The sequence below is a fragment of the Corapipo altera genome, unplaced genomic scaffold (assembly GCF_003945725.1).
Source record: "Corapipo altera isolate COAL_440 unplaced genomic scaffold, ASM394572v1 354, whole genome shotgun sequence".
NCBI classification, from domain to species: Eukaryota; Metazoa; Chordata; class Aves; order Passeriformes; family Pipridae; genus Corapipo; species Corapipo altera.
In genome coordinates this window covers 128,546-143,022 of record NW_020885020.1, presented here as the reverse complement: position 1 = coordinate 143,022, position 14,477 = coordinate 128,546, and the positions used below count along the sequence as shown (strand labels likewise).

Below are 14,477 nucleotides of genomic sequence, written 5' to 3'. Positions count from 1 at the left end.
GAGCCCTACAGCTCCAGGCTCTGCCCATCCGCTCTGCTGAAAGTGTTGAGGCTCCAGCAGAACCCCCCAAGGCCAAGGGCCTTTTGGGCACTTTCCCTTCCCCACTGCACCTTTGGGCAAGTGTTGTGGAGCACAAGGGCCCTTTTTCCCCTCTTCCCAGACGCCCTGTGGACACCGGGCACCAAAAAAAACTCCTGAACCTCTGTGTATGCTGAGAGGAATTTCATAGTCTCAAGCTGGGGGAACAGGAACTGGTTGCAGAGAGGGGTGTGTCGCGCAGGCTCAGGTGGTCCCATCAGACAGGGTTCCCAGGATCAGTTCTCCGCTGACCTCTGGCAGCTGCCCCAGAGAGGAGCCTCCCTATTCTGTGCATTCTGGACCTGATGTTCAAACTGCTGGAACCTGGAGAAGGCTGAAGTCTCTGGACAAGTCTAAGGATTTCCTGGGTTTGAAGTGCCAGGCTTTTGACAGCAGCGCTGTCGGGAGTCATGCCTTCAATAACTGGAAGAGAAAAGAACGGAGCCAAGGTCAGAGAGCAGATCTCTGGTGAGCCAAGGCCAGGAGGGAGCAGGGCCCAACGAGATGAGCCAGGATGTACTGGCCACCAATACCCCCCGTGGCCCTGAAATCTCTCCCTGCTCTGCCCAAGCCGTTCTTCATCCATGCAGGGAGCAGAGCCCAGCGCAGGCAGGGCAGGATTGCAGCTCCCTGCCCCAGGCTCTGTGCTCGCCTCACCAGCCCCACTGCCCTCACTCACCGTCAATGACAATCTGCAGCTCTACCCGCTGTCCCTTCAGGTACCTGCCGGCCATCCCTGGGAACACAGATCCTGTCAGGGCCCCAGTGGCACAGTTCCCCCCCGGCGGTGCTGCCAGCCCAGCCACACACCCTCCTGCCCTGGCAGGGCTGAGCCCGGGGCCTTCCCGCCTCGGGACTCCCCAGGGCTGGGCTGGCACAGGGCGGCAGCAGCCACCAGGGCACTCGGGGCTCCCCAGCACATCCCTGGGCCGCATCCTGCTGCTGCTGCAGCAGCCGGGGCTGGGACCGAGCTGCAGTGGGGCGGGGAGGGACCTTGTGGCTCACCAATGAACCTGAGGGCCGCCTCTCGCACGGGCTCCTGTGGGCTCTCCAGGTATGGCAGGGCCTGGCACAGGTACTCAACTGCTCTTCTCTTGTCCTTTTCCAGCTGCAGAGAGCAGCAGGGCACAGAGGGAAGGGTTGGCTGGGGCTCTGCCCCTTGGCCGGGCGCTGCCTGCGCCCAGCACTGGCCTCCCCTGCCCGCACAGCCCTGAGGCCCGGGCAGCAGCCGCTGGGGCCGGCTTTGGAGGGAGCAGAGGGCTGGCTGCTCCCCGGCAGTCGCTGGGCCGCCCTGCCCCACAGCCCAGCTGGGCTGGGGCTCCAGCGGCCCCCTGGCTCGGGGGCAGAGCAGCCTGCAGAGGAGCCCGCACGCCCCAGGCAAGGCAGCAGCGGGTGGGGCGCAGGCTGCTGTCCCGCGGGCGGCTGCAGCAGTGGGCAGGGGCACAGTGCCAGCCCCGCACTCTGGGCATCGGGGACTTTGGGGTCATCCTTACCAGGCACTCACTGAACCTCCAAGGCTCTTCTGTCTCCAGCAGCTTCACGAGATCCCTCCTCTTCAGCAACCCTGCTGCACGAAGCAGCGCTCCCCGAGAGGCCTGCAGAGCAACAGAGACCAGAACATGGCATCGCAGCCCAGGGCACGGGACCCGTGTCCCTGGACCAAGGCCAGGAGGAGACTGGAGCCTTGGAGGTGCCAGGGCAGGAGACAGCCCAGCCCCCTGCCGCGGGGACACCAGACCCTGCAAGTTCTCACTTCTGCCACGTCCTGGTTCTCATTATGCCAGTGGAAAAAAAGTGGGAGCAGGCTGTAGATGACATGTGTCTTCAGGGGTTGTTTACTCTCCTCCACTCCCAACTCCATCACCTTTTGGAAGAGGTTAATGGAGAGCACCTGCACGTGGATGTTGTCCTGATGGAAAAAAAGAGGAAAAGACCTCAGCTGCTCCAGGCCCACCGGGGCACAAGCCTGCAAATCCACAGGCCACAGTTTCCTGGCAGCACCCAGCGCCTGGGGTGGGGGGCACAGAGCCTTACGTAGCCAAAGAGTGGCTGGAGCATCTCAGCCAGCTGCAGGGCAGTGAGGGTGGAGATTCGGATGTCTCTGTCCTGGACTTCATTGATGAATACAGAGAGGGCCATCCTGACCAGCTCTCTGTCTGTATCCCACAGTACTTCCATGAGGCTTGGTGTCAGCCTCTCTATGCCGTCAGCCTGTGTGGAACACAATGCTGTGCTGTGAAGCCATGAATCATGGAATCCTAGAATATCCCGAGTTGGAAGTGACCCACAAGGATCATTAAGTCCAACTCCTGGCCCTGCACAGGACCATGCCCAACAATCCCATCGTGTCCCTGAGAGTGCTGTCCTTGAGCTCTGGCAGCCTTGGGGCCGTGACCTCTTCCCAGTGGGGCCTGTTCCAGTGCCAGAGCACCCTGTGAGTGAAGAACCTTTCCCTACTCCCCAAGCTAAATCTCCCCTTGGCCCAGCCAAGCGATTGCACTCCCCAGCCCCAGGCTGCCGGCACAGCTTCAGCCAATTGCCCCCTCCTCACCATCCCAGGATCCTTGCTTAGCACCACCAGGCTTCTCAGCACCAGGCGACGCATCTCTGTGCACTGGCTCCACAGGTGCCTGGAAAGGATCTCCAGGACGATGTCACTCCATTCAGTCATGTCCGGGTAGTCCAGGACCTGAAAGGCAGGGAGCAGTGACGGGGTGCCCGGCCGGCAGGAGCCCAGACCCGCACCGGGCTGGGCCCAGGCAGCAGCGCAGGGCGCGGCACCGTCCCAGGCAGCTGTGGGGGTGAAAGGGCAGAGAGGTGGAGGCAGGTCAGCAAGGCAGCGCTCGCCATCAGGCTCACCTCCACAAGGAATGCCATGGCAGGGAGCTCCCAGCAGGGCTTCTTCTTGGTGAGCAGCCTCAGCAGGCAGAGGGCAATCGGGTAATACAAGGGGCTCGAGGCACGGCGCATCTCCCTGCCCGGGGGAAACAGGCACCATCAACCCTGAGCGGGGGTCCAACCTCTCCAGGGACTCGCTGACAGAGTCCTGGTCTTTCCCCACCAGGTTGGGAGGGGAGGAGGGCGCTCTGGGAGGCGGCTCCTCCTGTGCACCCGCCTCTCCCAGCCTTTGCCACTCTGCTCGGCCATCCCTGGGTGACAAGGCCCTCTGGCCCACGACCACGGGCACTGCGTGGGGTGCCCCGTGCAGAGGGCAGAAATGACAGGGGCAGCGGGGACAAGGGGGTCTCACCTGGCCAGCAGACCCACTGCGTAGTGGTGGGTGTCGGCGCTGAGGAGCGTGTCCCAGCCGCGCTTCTGTTCCATTGAAAGCACGACATCTTCACACTCCAGATGACAAAGCAGGGCCTTCAGGGTCAGCACTGCAAACCTGGGTGCAGAGCAAAGCCCAGGTCATGCTGGGAGCCCTGAGCAGCCCCGAGGGCATGAGAGGATCAGGAGGACTGGGACTGAGCACCTCTTGGAGTCTGTTGGAAGGTCGCATTGTTTCTGGCATTCCCTCCACAAGGTGTCAACTTCCTCTGGCGTCTGCTCTGGGCTGATGGAAGTCTGGAAGAGCAGATCCGCGAGGAGGCGGGGGGAATACATTTTCAATGGCTCTGGGTGCTGGAGTATCTGGAGAATCTCCCAAATCACCCTGGTTGCCTGCAAAAGATAAAGCACCCGGACACAGGTCTCAGTGCCCAGATGTCCATGTGAAAGAGTCCAGGTGTGGGGGGGAGAGGCCAGGGAAGATGCAGGGGCAGCCCCCAGCCTGGTGCCCCTGAACCCGCCCCTAAGCCAGGTTTCCAGCCCAGCGCCTGAGGCAGGGAGATGCAGTGCTCGGGGAGGATGGAGAGCTGCTGGAGAAGCGACCTGTGGGCAAGTAAAGTCCAGTTCTAGAAACTCACAGCCAGGGCAAAGACATCTGTTTTGTCCCCGTCGGAGGTGGGCATGCTGAGCCATGGCCAGTTCTCCATCACACGGAGCAGCTTTGGCAGCACCTTCACCACTGTCCTTCCCGATGAGGCGATGATCTTCCACAGGGTTGCAGCAGCTCTGCGGGGCCAGAGTTCTGTGTCAGGGGGGTGCTGGCCAAAGTGCCTTGAGGAGCAGGGAGGGACCATGGCAGCAGGATGGAGGCTGACATGGCAGGGCTGGGAAACAGAGGCTCCAGATGGTCCTGGAACTCTCCACCCCTCTGGCAGACCATGTGGGACAGGATGGACAGGGTGATGTGCTCTGAAGGCTGGTGAGCCCTGAGCCCTGAAGGCAGGGAGGCCCTGTACCTGTCACACGATGGGGCACAGCGCAGGAGGGTGAACACAACATCACCAGGGTGTTCATCAGTCACCCTCAGAAACTCCGTCAGCAGCTTCTCTTCTGGAGTCGCGTTGGCTGTCATTCTCTGGTGCACATTCCTGACGAAGGCTGGCACCTGCAGGAGGCATGGGGGAAGAGCTGCCAACTTGCCCAGGTTCCTTGACAAGTGCTTCCCTTCCCACCACACTGTGCTGGCCTCAAAGGCTGAGAGGGCCCAGGGGAGCTGGCTTGAGGGGCCACAAGCCCCTGGAGTGGCTTGAGCCTTGGGCGCAGGCTGCTTACTTGCTCTGGACTGGAGACACCATTCTCCTCAAAAATATCTGTAGTGGGAGCATAATTCACACTCTCCCTGGGCACGAGGTCAGTGTCTGCAGTGCCCTCGGTCATTGCAGTGTCGGCCTCCACAGTGAGATCGGGTGGTGCAGCTCCAGAGTTTGTGGGTTCATCGCTGAACAGGATGTCAGGGATTGCAGTGCGATCGATGGATGGGCTGTCAGGGTCTGCTGTAGCATCAGTCATAGTAGGGTCAGACTTTGCTGCGTGAACAATTGTCGGGGTATCACAGTTTCCTGTGTCATCAGTCAGTGTGGTGGTGACATCAGGGTCCGCCTCGAGCTCAGTCAGGCTGGGGTCAGGCTGTGCCATGACCTCAGTTGGTCTGGTTGTGGTCCTTTTACGCCGAATGCCCAAGAATTTCAGGAAGGCCTGCAGAAGAACGGAGAGCAGGGAAGAGAGGGATGTGCCGTGGTGAGCTCTGACAGCGGTGCCAGGCTGAGGAGGGACAGCAGGCCCAGCCCAGGAGGCCGTGGCTGCAGGTACCTGTGCTGCCCTGCGGAAGCGGCCACGGGCACGGTCCTGTTCTTGTCTCTGGTCCCGGCCTGGATCTGGCAAAGAGTGAGCACGGTCAGAGCTGAGGGGCTGCGGGACAGGCCGGAGAACACGGCCCAGCCCTGCGCTCCACAGGCAGGGCCAGCCCCGGGATGGTCAGTGCATGGAGCTGCCAGGGGAAGAGTCCCGGGCCCTCTTCCCCCCCTCCCTTTCCCTGGCCATGTCCACAGGGGACGGGGTGGGATGAGGCAGAGCCGGCTGCAGCCACCAGCCCTGGGGCCCAGCTCTGCCACTCACCTTCCTGCAGGGGATGCAGCTGCTCCATATTCTCCAGGTGCTGGGATGGGGCAGCTCCAGGGCCTTCCTTCTTCTTCCGAAAGGGCCTGAGCAGGCTCAGGCGTCTTCCCGCCATCCCACAGTCTGCCTCTTGAAGGCACCTGCAAGAGAGAGACACCTCGGAAGATCTCCGGGTCACCAAGTCCGGCAGGCTGCCCTCGAGGCCACCTACCGCAGGGATTGGAGACTCCGGAAAATTTCCGGGTCCCCAATCCTGCAGTCTGGCCTCGAGGGCACCTGAAAGAGAGAAAAACCTAACAAACGGTATGGGTCAGGAAGTCCTGCAGTGTGGGCTCAAGGACACCTGAAAGACAGAAAAGCCTAGCAAACGCTAGGGGTTAGCAGGTCCTGCAGTGCAGCCTCGAGGGCAGCTGCCGCAGGGATGGGGGACACCTCGCAAAAGCTCCGTGTCACCAACTCCCACGGTCTGGCCTCGAGGTCGCTCGCACAAAAGAAAAGCCTCCAAAACGCTCCGGTCAGAAAGGAACGAGTTGGCTGCACGGGGGCTCCGCACAGCACCGCTCTGTCCCGTCCGTCCCGTCGCACGCTCCGAGGAGCACTGAGGTGTTGCCACCTCACCACCAGTACTATGTCCTCACGTGTCACAAAGGGCCCTGTGACACACTGCCACGTGCCCTGGGGACTCCTCCAGCCCAAACAACCTGCCCCAGGTGGGAAGGAGTCCGTTCTCCAAAGTATCCAAGGTAGCTGGACACGAACTTTAGGCACAGCTGAAAAACTAAGCAAACCCTCCCCTGCTGTGCCTGCCCACGGCAGCAGAAGGAGCCCCCTCGGCTGCCGACGCAGCCCCAACAACCGGCCCCGCAGCGGCGCAGCCCTGAAGGAGCTCCACGGGAGCTGGCTCAGCAGGCACCTCCCAGCCCTCAGCAAGCCAGACAGCAACACACGGGCAGGCCACAGACGCTGCTTCCCGCCTGGCACAGGGCTTGTGGCCACCTCCCAGGACCAGCTTCTCAGGGAGCCCTACAGCTCCAGGCTCTGCCCATCCGCTCTGCTGAAAGTGTCGAGGCTCCAGCAGAACCCCCAAGGCCAAGGGCCTTTTGGACACTTCCTTCCCTACTGCACCTTAGGGCAAATGTTGCTGAGCACAAGAGCCCTTTTTCCCCTCTTCCCAGAATGCCCTGTGGACACCAGGCACCAAATAAAACTCTGTGTATGACAATATTTGTTTAATATTTTGTCACTGGGGTAGAAGGAAGGGCTTGCAGAGAAGAGGCGTCTTCCCCACAGGCTCAGATGACCCCAACAGACAGAGCTGCCTGCATCAACTCTCCACACAGCTACAGCATCACAGGCACACACAACCCCAGAGAGAGGGCTGGGTACTCCATGCCCTGCAGAGCTGGTCTCGGAGCTGCTGGAACTTGGGGTAGGGAGCTCTCAGAATGTCAGTGTTTTCAGGTGTGAGGTCATGGTTCTTGTCATCTGTCATGGCTTGAAGGGCTGGAACAGAGAGGAACAGAGACAAGGTCAGAGCCCGGATGGGTGGGGACCCGAGGAGCCCCTCCTGCCAGGGCCATCCCACCCAGGAGGGAGCAGGGCCCAGCGGGATCAACTGGAAAGTGCTGGCCACCAAAACCCCCTGTGCCCCTGAAATCTCTCTCTGCTCTGTTAGTGCAGGGAGCAGAGCCCTGCACACTTGGGGCAGGATTGCAGCTCCCTGCCCAGAGTATGTGCTCCTCTCAACAGCCTCTGTTGACACTCACACTCTGCAAGTCTGCTGTAACTATTTCACAGTCTTTGCTGCCATCCAGCATCCTTTTTTGACAATTGCAGTCGCTGAAACACTTCAGCTTTTGGGTTTTAGTCCATAAATGAATCCTTTATTGTGCTGTATCTTTTTGCTTTGCAGCCTTTAATGTTGATTTGTTGCTTGTCAGTTTGAAGATATTTTCTATCTGTTCGCAAAATTTATGTTCAGTCCTCTTCATCTAGAAGTTATAAAATTCTCAGCAATTTCAGCAAAAATCATAGAACCATAGAATCAACTGGGTTGGAAAAGACCTCTGAGATCATCAAGTCCAACCCTTGATCCAACCCCGCTGTGGTTCCCAGCCCATGGCACTGATGCCACATCCAGTCTCACCTTAAAAACCTCCAGGGACGGAGAATCCACCCCCTCCCTGGGCAGCCCATTCCAATGGCTGAGCACCCTCTCTGCAAAAAATTTCTTCCTAATATCCAACCTAAACCTGCCCTGGCACAGCTTAAGACTGAGCCCTCTTGTCCTACTGCTGGTTCCTGGGAGAAGAGCCTGACTCCCACCTGGCTACAACCTCCTGTCAGGGAGTTGCAGAGAGTGAGGAGGTCTCCCCTGAGCCTCCTCCTCTCCAGGCTGAGCCCCCCCAGCTCCCTCAGCCTCTCCTCACAGCACTTGTGCTCCAGACCCTTCCCCAGCCTCGTTGCTCTTCTCTGGACCTGCTCCAATCCCTCAATGTCCTTCCTGAACTGAGGGCCCAGAGCTGGACACAGCAAATGTAAGGTTATACTTATTGTTTGTCGCATACATAACTTTAGCCTAAAAAAATTCTACATTAATTCTTTATTAACTATTTCTATTTAAGTGTTAGTAGAAAAAATTAAAAAACCTTATTCATACTGTACATGATTTAACAAACAATGTTTAACAGCCCCCTTTCAGTTGTCCTGTTTCCAAGTCTTGAAACTGGTTCTTCTTTGTTCTTGGATGGCTAATTTCTGCTTAATTTCTCCTTTTAAGCAATACAAAGACATACATCCTTTCCATCTACAAACTGTGTGTCTTATCTTAAAGGTTATAGGATTCTCAGGCAAGTTTCTCAAGCAAGCAAAAGCATTAACAACATTATTCTCAGGCAAGTTTTTTTCAGACAAGCAAAAATTTTAGAGCATCAATCCCAGGCAGGCCTCTCAGGTAAACCAAGCAAAGCTATTTAACAGTATTAACAACTTCTTCAAGAGTAGCTTTGCTTTTGCACTGCAGTGTAAAATATTCCTGCCTAGAAGGACTGTTTCAAAGCACTGAGACTGTTCAGGACAGATGTGAACACACCTTTTGGTGTCTCCTTGCAGCAAGCATTTGGTGACTGACAAGTATTTTGAAATTCATTTTTTTTAGGAATAACACGCGGTATCTCTGGAAAAGAATCCCTCCTGCCATCAGATCTGTAAGTACTGGATTTACAGCTGTGACCACTGCAGAGAAGACATTCTTCTGGATGAACATTTGGGAGGGTTTTTGGTCACAACAGGCAAATGCTGAACGTGGAGCAGTTTGGTCAGTGGGACAGAGAATCTGACAGAGAGACTTGGAAGCACTCAGAGGTCCAAAGTGACCTTGTGTGGGCAGAAGGGAATTGCCTGAAATGATTCCTGTGTGCTCAAACACTAATTATGAGAAATGAGAACTGTTGCCAAATTTGTGTAGGTTTTCCTGAAAGGATTTTAGGTATTGGGTGTAAATAAAAACCTCATGACAAAACCTTGTAAAAACAAACTAAGTTGTTTGTAGTAGGGTTGTGTCTGTGATTGTATATTATACATACTGGAATTTCATAAACCACATGGTTTGTTCTGTGACAGCAAAACAGACCATTAGTTACTCACTTTTATCAGACTTCTGAGCAGTAATTTAGGGAACTTGGCTTGGCATTTCAGAACCTTGGGACACTCATAAGAAGGTTTATCTGTTACCTGTGACTTGAGACAAACGTTTTAGAGACTGTGAAATGGTAACATGCAAATTCTTGCTACCAGAGGGCAGCACAGACTGCTAAGAAGCCTTCTTATTTGCCATAACAAATTCTCTGTAGCTTTAGAAACAACTGATTTTTAGATGCCGTTAGTAGTTTAACTCATTTTTTTCCTCAATTTTTTTCCTGCTTCTGAACTGTTTGACACACGAGCCTATTGCAAGTGGAGAATGCCATCAGGTGCAGGGTTTCCTGAAGTGGTTTATGTACTGGTGGGAGTGCCCAAGATCTGCGTTTGGAGGTCAGTGTGGTCTCTGAGGGGTTTTGTCCTGGTAGAGGAAGTTGTTGTCTCTGGCTGCTGAGTGAACTGGGTCAGTGGAGTGTGGGAAGGGAGGGGGAACTTTGGAAGTGCTCACTTTGGGGCTGGTATTGGTTTTCCAAAGGCGTCAGAATTGGGAAAGTATCCTCAGATTTCCTACCTGTGGAGTTGAGTCTCTGTCTGCTCACAGTGTTTCTGTGTCCTCAGATGGCACCAGGAGATGAGCCCTTGCCCTGGTTTCTCAGGCTCAGACACTGATAGTGCAGATGATTTTGCAGCTTTCCTTGGGCTTCCTGTGGAAGATGCTGTGAAAGGCACGTGGCATCTCTTCCCTGAGTAGCTTTGGTACAGGTGAGTGAGATCAGAGAGCCCTAAGTGAGGATTAATAAAAATGTGTATACAGATCCTGAGACTGTTATAAAGACAAGTGATGGGGCAGTGAATAGAAATCATGTCTTTGCTCTGGATAATGGTCGTATTTTTGTAAATTATTTGCCACTACTTATTGTTTATTCTCCCCTTCTATATGTTAAAGCAATTCCATGGTGAGGGAAGAGTGAAAGGTGAAGCTAATTCTGTGTGCTATTGCTTTCCTGATGTTATTTGTTGAACTGCATGTCTAAATATAAGCATTTTAATAAGAAATTTATCTTGGAGTTATGCCACACAGGCAGCGAGCTGAGGTACTTTTCTACTGGCCTTAATGTGCCTCTTTATTTTGCATTTCTAGCAATCATATAAGGAAATGGTTCTTACAAATGCACAAATGCCCTTCCCGGTGGGCTAGAGCAGGACTGGCAAGTAGCCTTTGCAACTCGCAGGGTGATACCTAAAAAGTCAGTTAGGGGGAGCTGTTATTTCATGAAACACCGAAGGCAGCCTTTTCGAGGAACTGGGTGTTAGCTTTTAATTAAAACTGCACAGAATTCTGTTAGGTGTGTTTTGGAGGCTAATGCTGCTTATAAACATGGGACAGGTACAAAATGTAAGGAAGTACAAAATGGTGGGTTTGGTTTGGACTTCGGAGTGGTTTGGATTAAACTACACCCTCACGTGAACTTTTTTAAACAAAAGCTGTCAGGATATGCTGTGATTGCTCTGCTCCTCTGCTGCTGGCTCTGACTCAGTGACACATAAGCTGGATGATGTGCAATGATATGTCTTCATCTAAGAAAGAGAGTAGAAAAATATAGCATTTTGAACCTGAGACTTCTTTCAGGAGAATTAGAGCATCTTTGGGCAGGAATTTAATGAATCCTTGTGTTCTGAGGAGCTCCAGTTGTTGGTATAATTTCCTTTGCTTTTAAAATTTATTCTGCTGGATCTTATCTTTACTGTCGTGGTGTTGATACCAGAATCTCTGTTCCTGCAAAACTTGGGCTGCAGAAATACTTGGCTTTTTTTTTTTTTTTTTTTTGCTAAAGCTTTATCTGTATCTGGCTGAGGCAAAAATAAATGTTAAGCTATGGAAGCAGGATGGAATGACTGGTGTTAAGCTGCCCTGTGCAGCTCTGGAAGAAGGAGCCAAATTCCAGCATATCTAAAAGGGCCAGATGTATTAGGCTAAGAATTGGAAGAGGTGCTGATCACCTCATGGAATCACAGGCTGGTTTGGGTTGGAAGGGACCATGAAGACAGTCTGAACTCTGGCATCTGATTCCACAGCAAAGAGCACATCCAGAAGTGCCTCCTCACCCTCCTGCATGTCATGAGTGTCTTCCATGGCACCACCCAGCCTGTTTGGGAATGGGAATGGCTGCTGGGAGCTCTGGCAGCAGCACCTGGAGGCCAGGTAAAAAGAGCCATGGGATTGTTTTGGCTGCTGCTGGATCTGTTTTTTTCCAGATGTCCCTCTGATTGATCCATTTCACAGTGGGTTCCTAGGGCACATTGGTGGGTGATTCCAAGAATTTGAAAATAGTGGGAAAGCAGTGGGACAACATGTGAACTTGATCCATTTCTAGTAATTCCAACCTTCTCCCACAACATGGCTCTGGGGAAAACCTGGTTAAAGAGTAAGGATGCAGAGGAACAAGTGATCTAAAACCCCCTGGCTCTCTGTCAGAGCAAACCTGGTCATTCCAGTGGATCTCTCTTTGAAGCTGTGGGATCATAGGGTTTTCCAGGAAACAATAACAAGGACAGAGGTGAGGTCATAGGCTTCCAGTTCTAATGATTTGATGGACATAGGAATGATCCTTGTATGTTTTACCCTCCCCTTTTTCTACCTAAATTTAACAAACCATCTAAATTTGAGAATTTAAATTTGAGAGGAAACAATGCAAAACAAAAGGCAGGGAGAGCTCACAGAATCCTCATGGAATACTGGAGTGGTTTGAGTTGGAGGGGACCATAAGGATCATCTTGTTCCACCCCCTGCCATGGGCAGGGACACCTTCCACTAGCCCAGGTTGCTCCGAGCCCATTCCAACCTGGCCTTGGACACTTCCAGGGATGGGGCAGCCACAGCTTCTCTGGGCAACCTGTGCCAGGGCCTCCCCACCCTCCCAGGGAAGAGTCAGAATACACCAAATCCAGCCCTTTGCAAAGGAGGAAACTCCTGGGTACCTGGGCAGACCCTGCTCACTCCCACAGAGACCCACTCTGTCCATCCCCCCTGCAGAGCCCTTGGCGTGGATCTGTGGGAGCACCTCAGGCTTCAGGGACAGCACATGGAATCCAGCCCCCACTCCAGCACCCTGAGCTCAGTGTGTCACCCCCTGCAGAGGTAGGGCATGATTTCTGGAATAATTGCACTGTGTCTGAAAGAGATGAAAATGTAACTGAAACAGAGGAAATGATGATCACTGTGAATTCTGCTCCAGGGGCTACATCCCAAACATCATAAGAGCTGGAGACCCTTAGGAGATACTGGACATAGAGATCATCCCTGAATGCCCCTGAGCTTGTTGCCTCTCATGAGGATTTATCCAGCTGCCAGGATGGTTGCCCTGCCAGGTATCTTGTTACTGCATCATCTCACCATAAACAGTCCTCCCACTGCTCAAGCATGAGCCAGACCAGCCCTGCAGACATCCCTGCTGCCTGCTCTGAGACACAGGTCTCAGCAGGGAGTTAGTTCCCGTACAACGGCTTTTCCTTCAGCCCACGAGCATCTAATTTGATCCAGGGGCTTGCAGAGCACAGAGCTGGCAAAACCCGATGAGCAGATGTTTTCTGAGGAGGCCTGTGCTCCTCTGTGGCCCGGAGAGGAGGATGTCAGTGGCAGCCCCACTCAGGGATGCAGATCAGTGCAGAGACCGGTGAGAACACGCTGCTGTCAGCAAGAGCCACGTACATGTTGTACTCTGTGCATCACTGCACGTTCCTGCTCCACCAAAGCCTCCCCCTGCAGTGCAGAGGGGCAGGTCATGTGGCTGAATTCATCCTTTGCAGCCACACAAATCCTTCCGTGTCACTCTGCAGCGGGTTGCTCTGCCCCTTGACCTGGGGGCACCAGCTGGTATTTTCATGCCCGTTAAGTGCCAGGCTTGGGAGCTTTGCAAGGCTGTTGTGGCACCTGGGTTCACCACGGCTCAAAGGCTGGACCACGAGCTGCCATGGAGCAAGGCCTCCTCCTTGGTCTGGGCATCATGTGAATTCCCTGTCAGAGCTCACCTTCTAGGGTGTGGAACAAAACTGGGGAGGAAAGGGAAATCTGGAAAAGCTGATGGACTGCCTAGGCCCTCGATGCTGCAGCCTGGGCTGTGTCTTTGAAGGATAGAGCCTTTTCCATGGTGCATTAAGGCAGATAAACCTTCCCTAAGAGTCAAAAAAGGACCACATTCACCCAGTATAGAGCAAAATAATTTTCTGGTTGGTGGTAAACTCACCTTGAAACCAGCACAGCAAGGACGGTTTCAGATAGGCACCCAAAATAAGCGCCTTAAATATGTAGCAAAGGTGGCCTTGCCATGAGGCTTCCTCAAAGCCAGGCACTTCCACATCCCTGGAAGTGTTCAAGGCCAGGTTGGAGGAGGCTTGGAGCAACCCGGTCTAGTGGAAGGTGTCCCTGCCCATGGCAGGGGGTGGAACTGGATGAGTTCCCTTCCAACCCAGGCCATTCTATGATTCTAAAATAAGGACAAGCTGGCAACCTCCCAGCATTTCACTTTCCTGACCAAAGCAGTAACTCACCAAACACCTCTCCTCATTGCTCGTACCTCTACATTTTCCTTGGAAATGAAACAAAAGCTGGGAAGGTCCATCTCCCCGTGGTGCCTGTCACCACCTCCCTGCCAAAGCTGTTCCTGTGCTGACAGCGGGTGTCAAGAGAAGACACATCCTGCGTGTGAGATGCTGCTGGCATGAGAACCCACAAAACAAAAACATGTGTCAGCCGTGGCTGGGCTGGACCTAGGTCCTTCTATTTCAAGAACCGTAAGTCTGATGCATTGAGGAATCAAAGCTGCTGTGCCAGAGGACAAAAACCAAATCTCCCAAAGAATTAGATTGCTCTGAAGGCAGGGAGGAAGCCTAACCCAGATTAACTGTGACTTGGGAGAGGAAACCAGTGAAAGAAATGCTGGTGTTGGTGGATGGTGCTTGAGGGCTGCTTGGCATCCCTCTCCTCTCTACTTGGAGGACCAGAGACCCCTAAGTGTTAGATAAAACAGGCAAAACCACACACAAAGTAAAGCAACACCATCCAAGGTTTGGGACCCAGCCCTAAAGAGGAAGAGGAGCTGGCTGGTGGGCAGGCTGCAGCCCCACAAGTGCTGATGCACACTGGTGCAGCCCGTGGAGGTAAAGCTGGGCTTTGAGCTGGAGCAGCAGTTATCTTGGATACAGGACCTTGTCCTGGCATGTGGCTGCCTGGCTGGGCAGCAGCAGTTTGTCAGAGGGACAGGATGGTGAAGGTCACATATATTTGGAGGGGGTTGGATGAGACATGCTGTACCTTG

The 14,477-nt window shown here is 54.1% G+C and overlaps 1 protein-coding gene across 1 annotated transcript; it reads right to left on the bottom strand.

Annotated features, from left to right (window-relative positions):
* Positions 1-205: 205 nt before the first annotated feature.
* Positions 206-6,166, bottom strand: LOC113959079 (maestro heat-like repeat-containing protein family member 6). The gene is made up of 16 exons (XM_027667850.1): positions 6,023-6,166; positions 5,524-5,816; positions 5,218-5,282; positions 4,681-5,103; positions 4,365-4,513; positions 3,987-4,134; positions 3,554-3,741; positions 3,329-3,466; positions 2,938-3,052; positions 2,630-2,767; positions 2,113-2,289; positions 1,832-1,987; positions 1,572-1,673; positions 1,084-1,186; positions 758-814; positions 206-501 (listed from the first exon to the last, which is right to left on the bottom strand). Exons 2-16 carry the CDS (start codon positions 5,636-5,638, stop codon positions 296-298), a joined length of 2,280 nt encoding a protein of 759 aa, XP_027523651.1. The 5' UTR covers positions 5,639-5,816; positions 6,023-6,166; the 3' UTR covers positions 206-295.
* Between the last annotated feature and the right edge of the window lie 8,311 nt (positions 6,167-14,477).

Excerpts from the sequence above, each read along its gene's own strand:
- LOC113959079 (XM_027667850.1), bottom strand. The coding sequence starts at position 5,638 with ATGGCGGGAAGACGCCTGAGCCTGCTCAGGCCCTTTCGGAAGAAGAAG. Across the intron at positions 2,768-2,937 it reads CCATGGCATTCCTTGTGGAG|GTCCTGGACTACCCGGACAT; the intron begins GTGAGCCTGATG and ends CCTGCCTTTCAG. Across the intron at positions 2,290-2,629 it reads TAAGCAAGGATCCTGGGATG|GCTGACGGCATAGAGAGGCT; the intron begins GTGAGGAGGGGG and ends TGTTCCACACAG.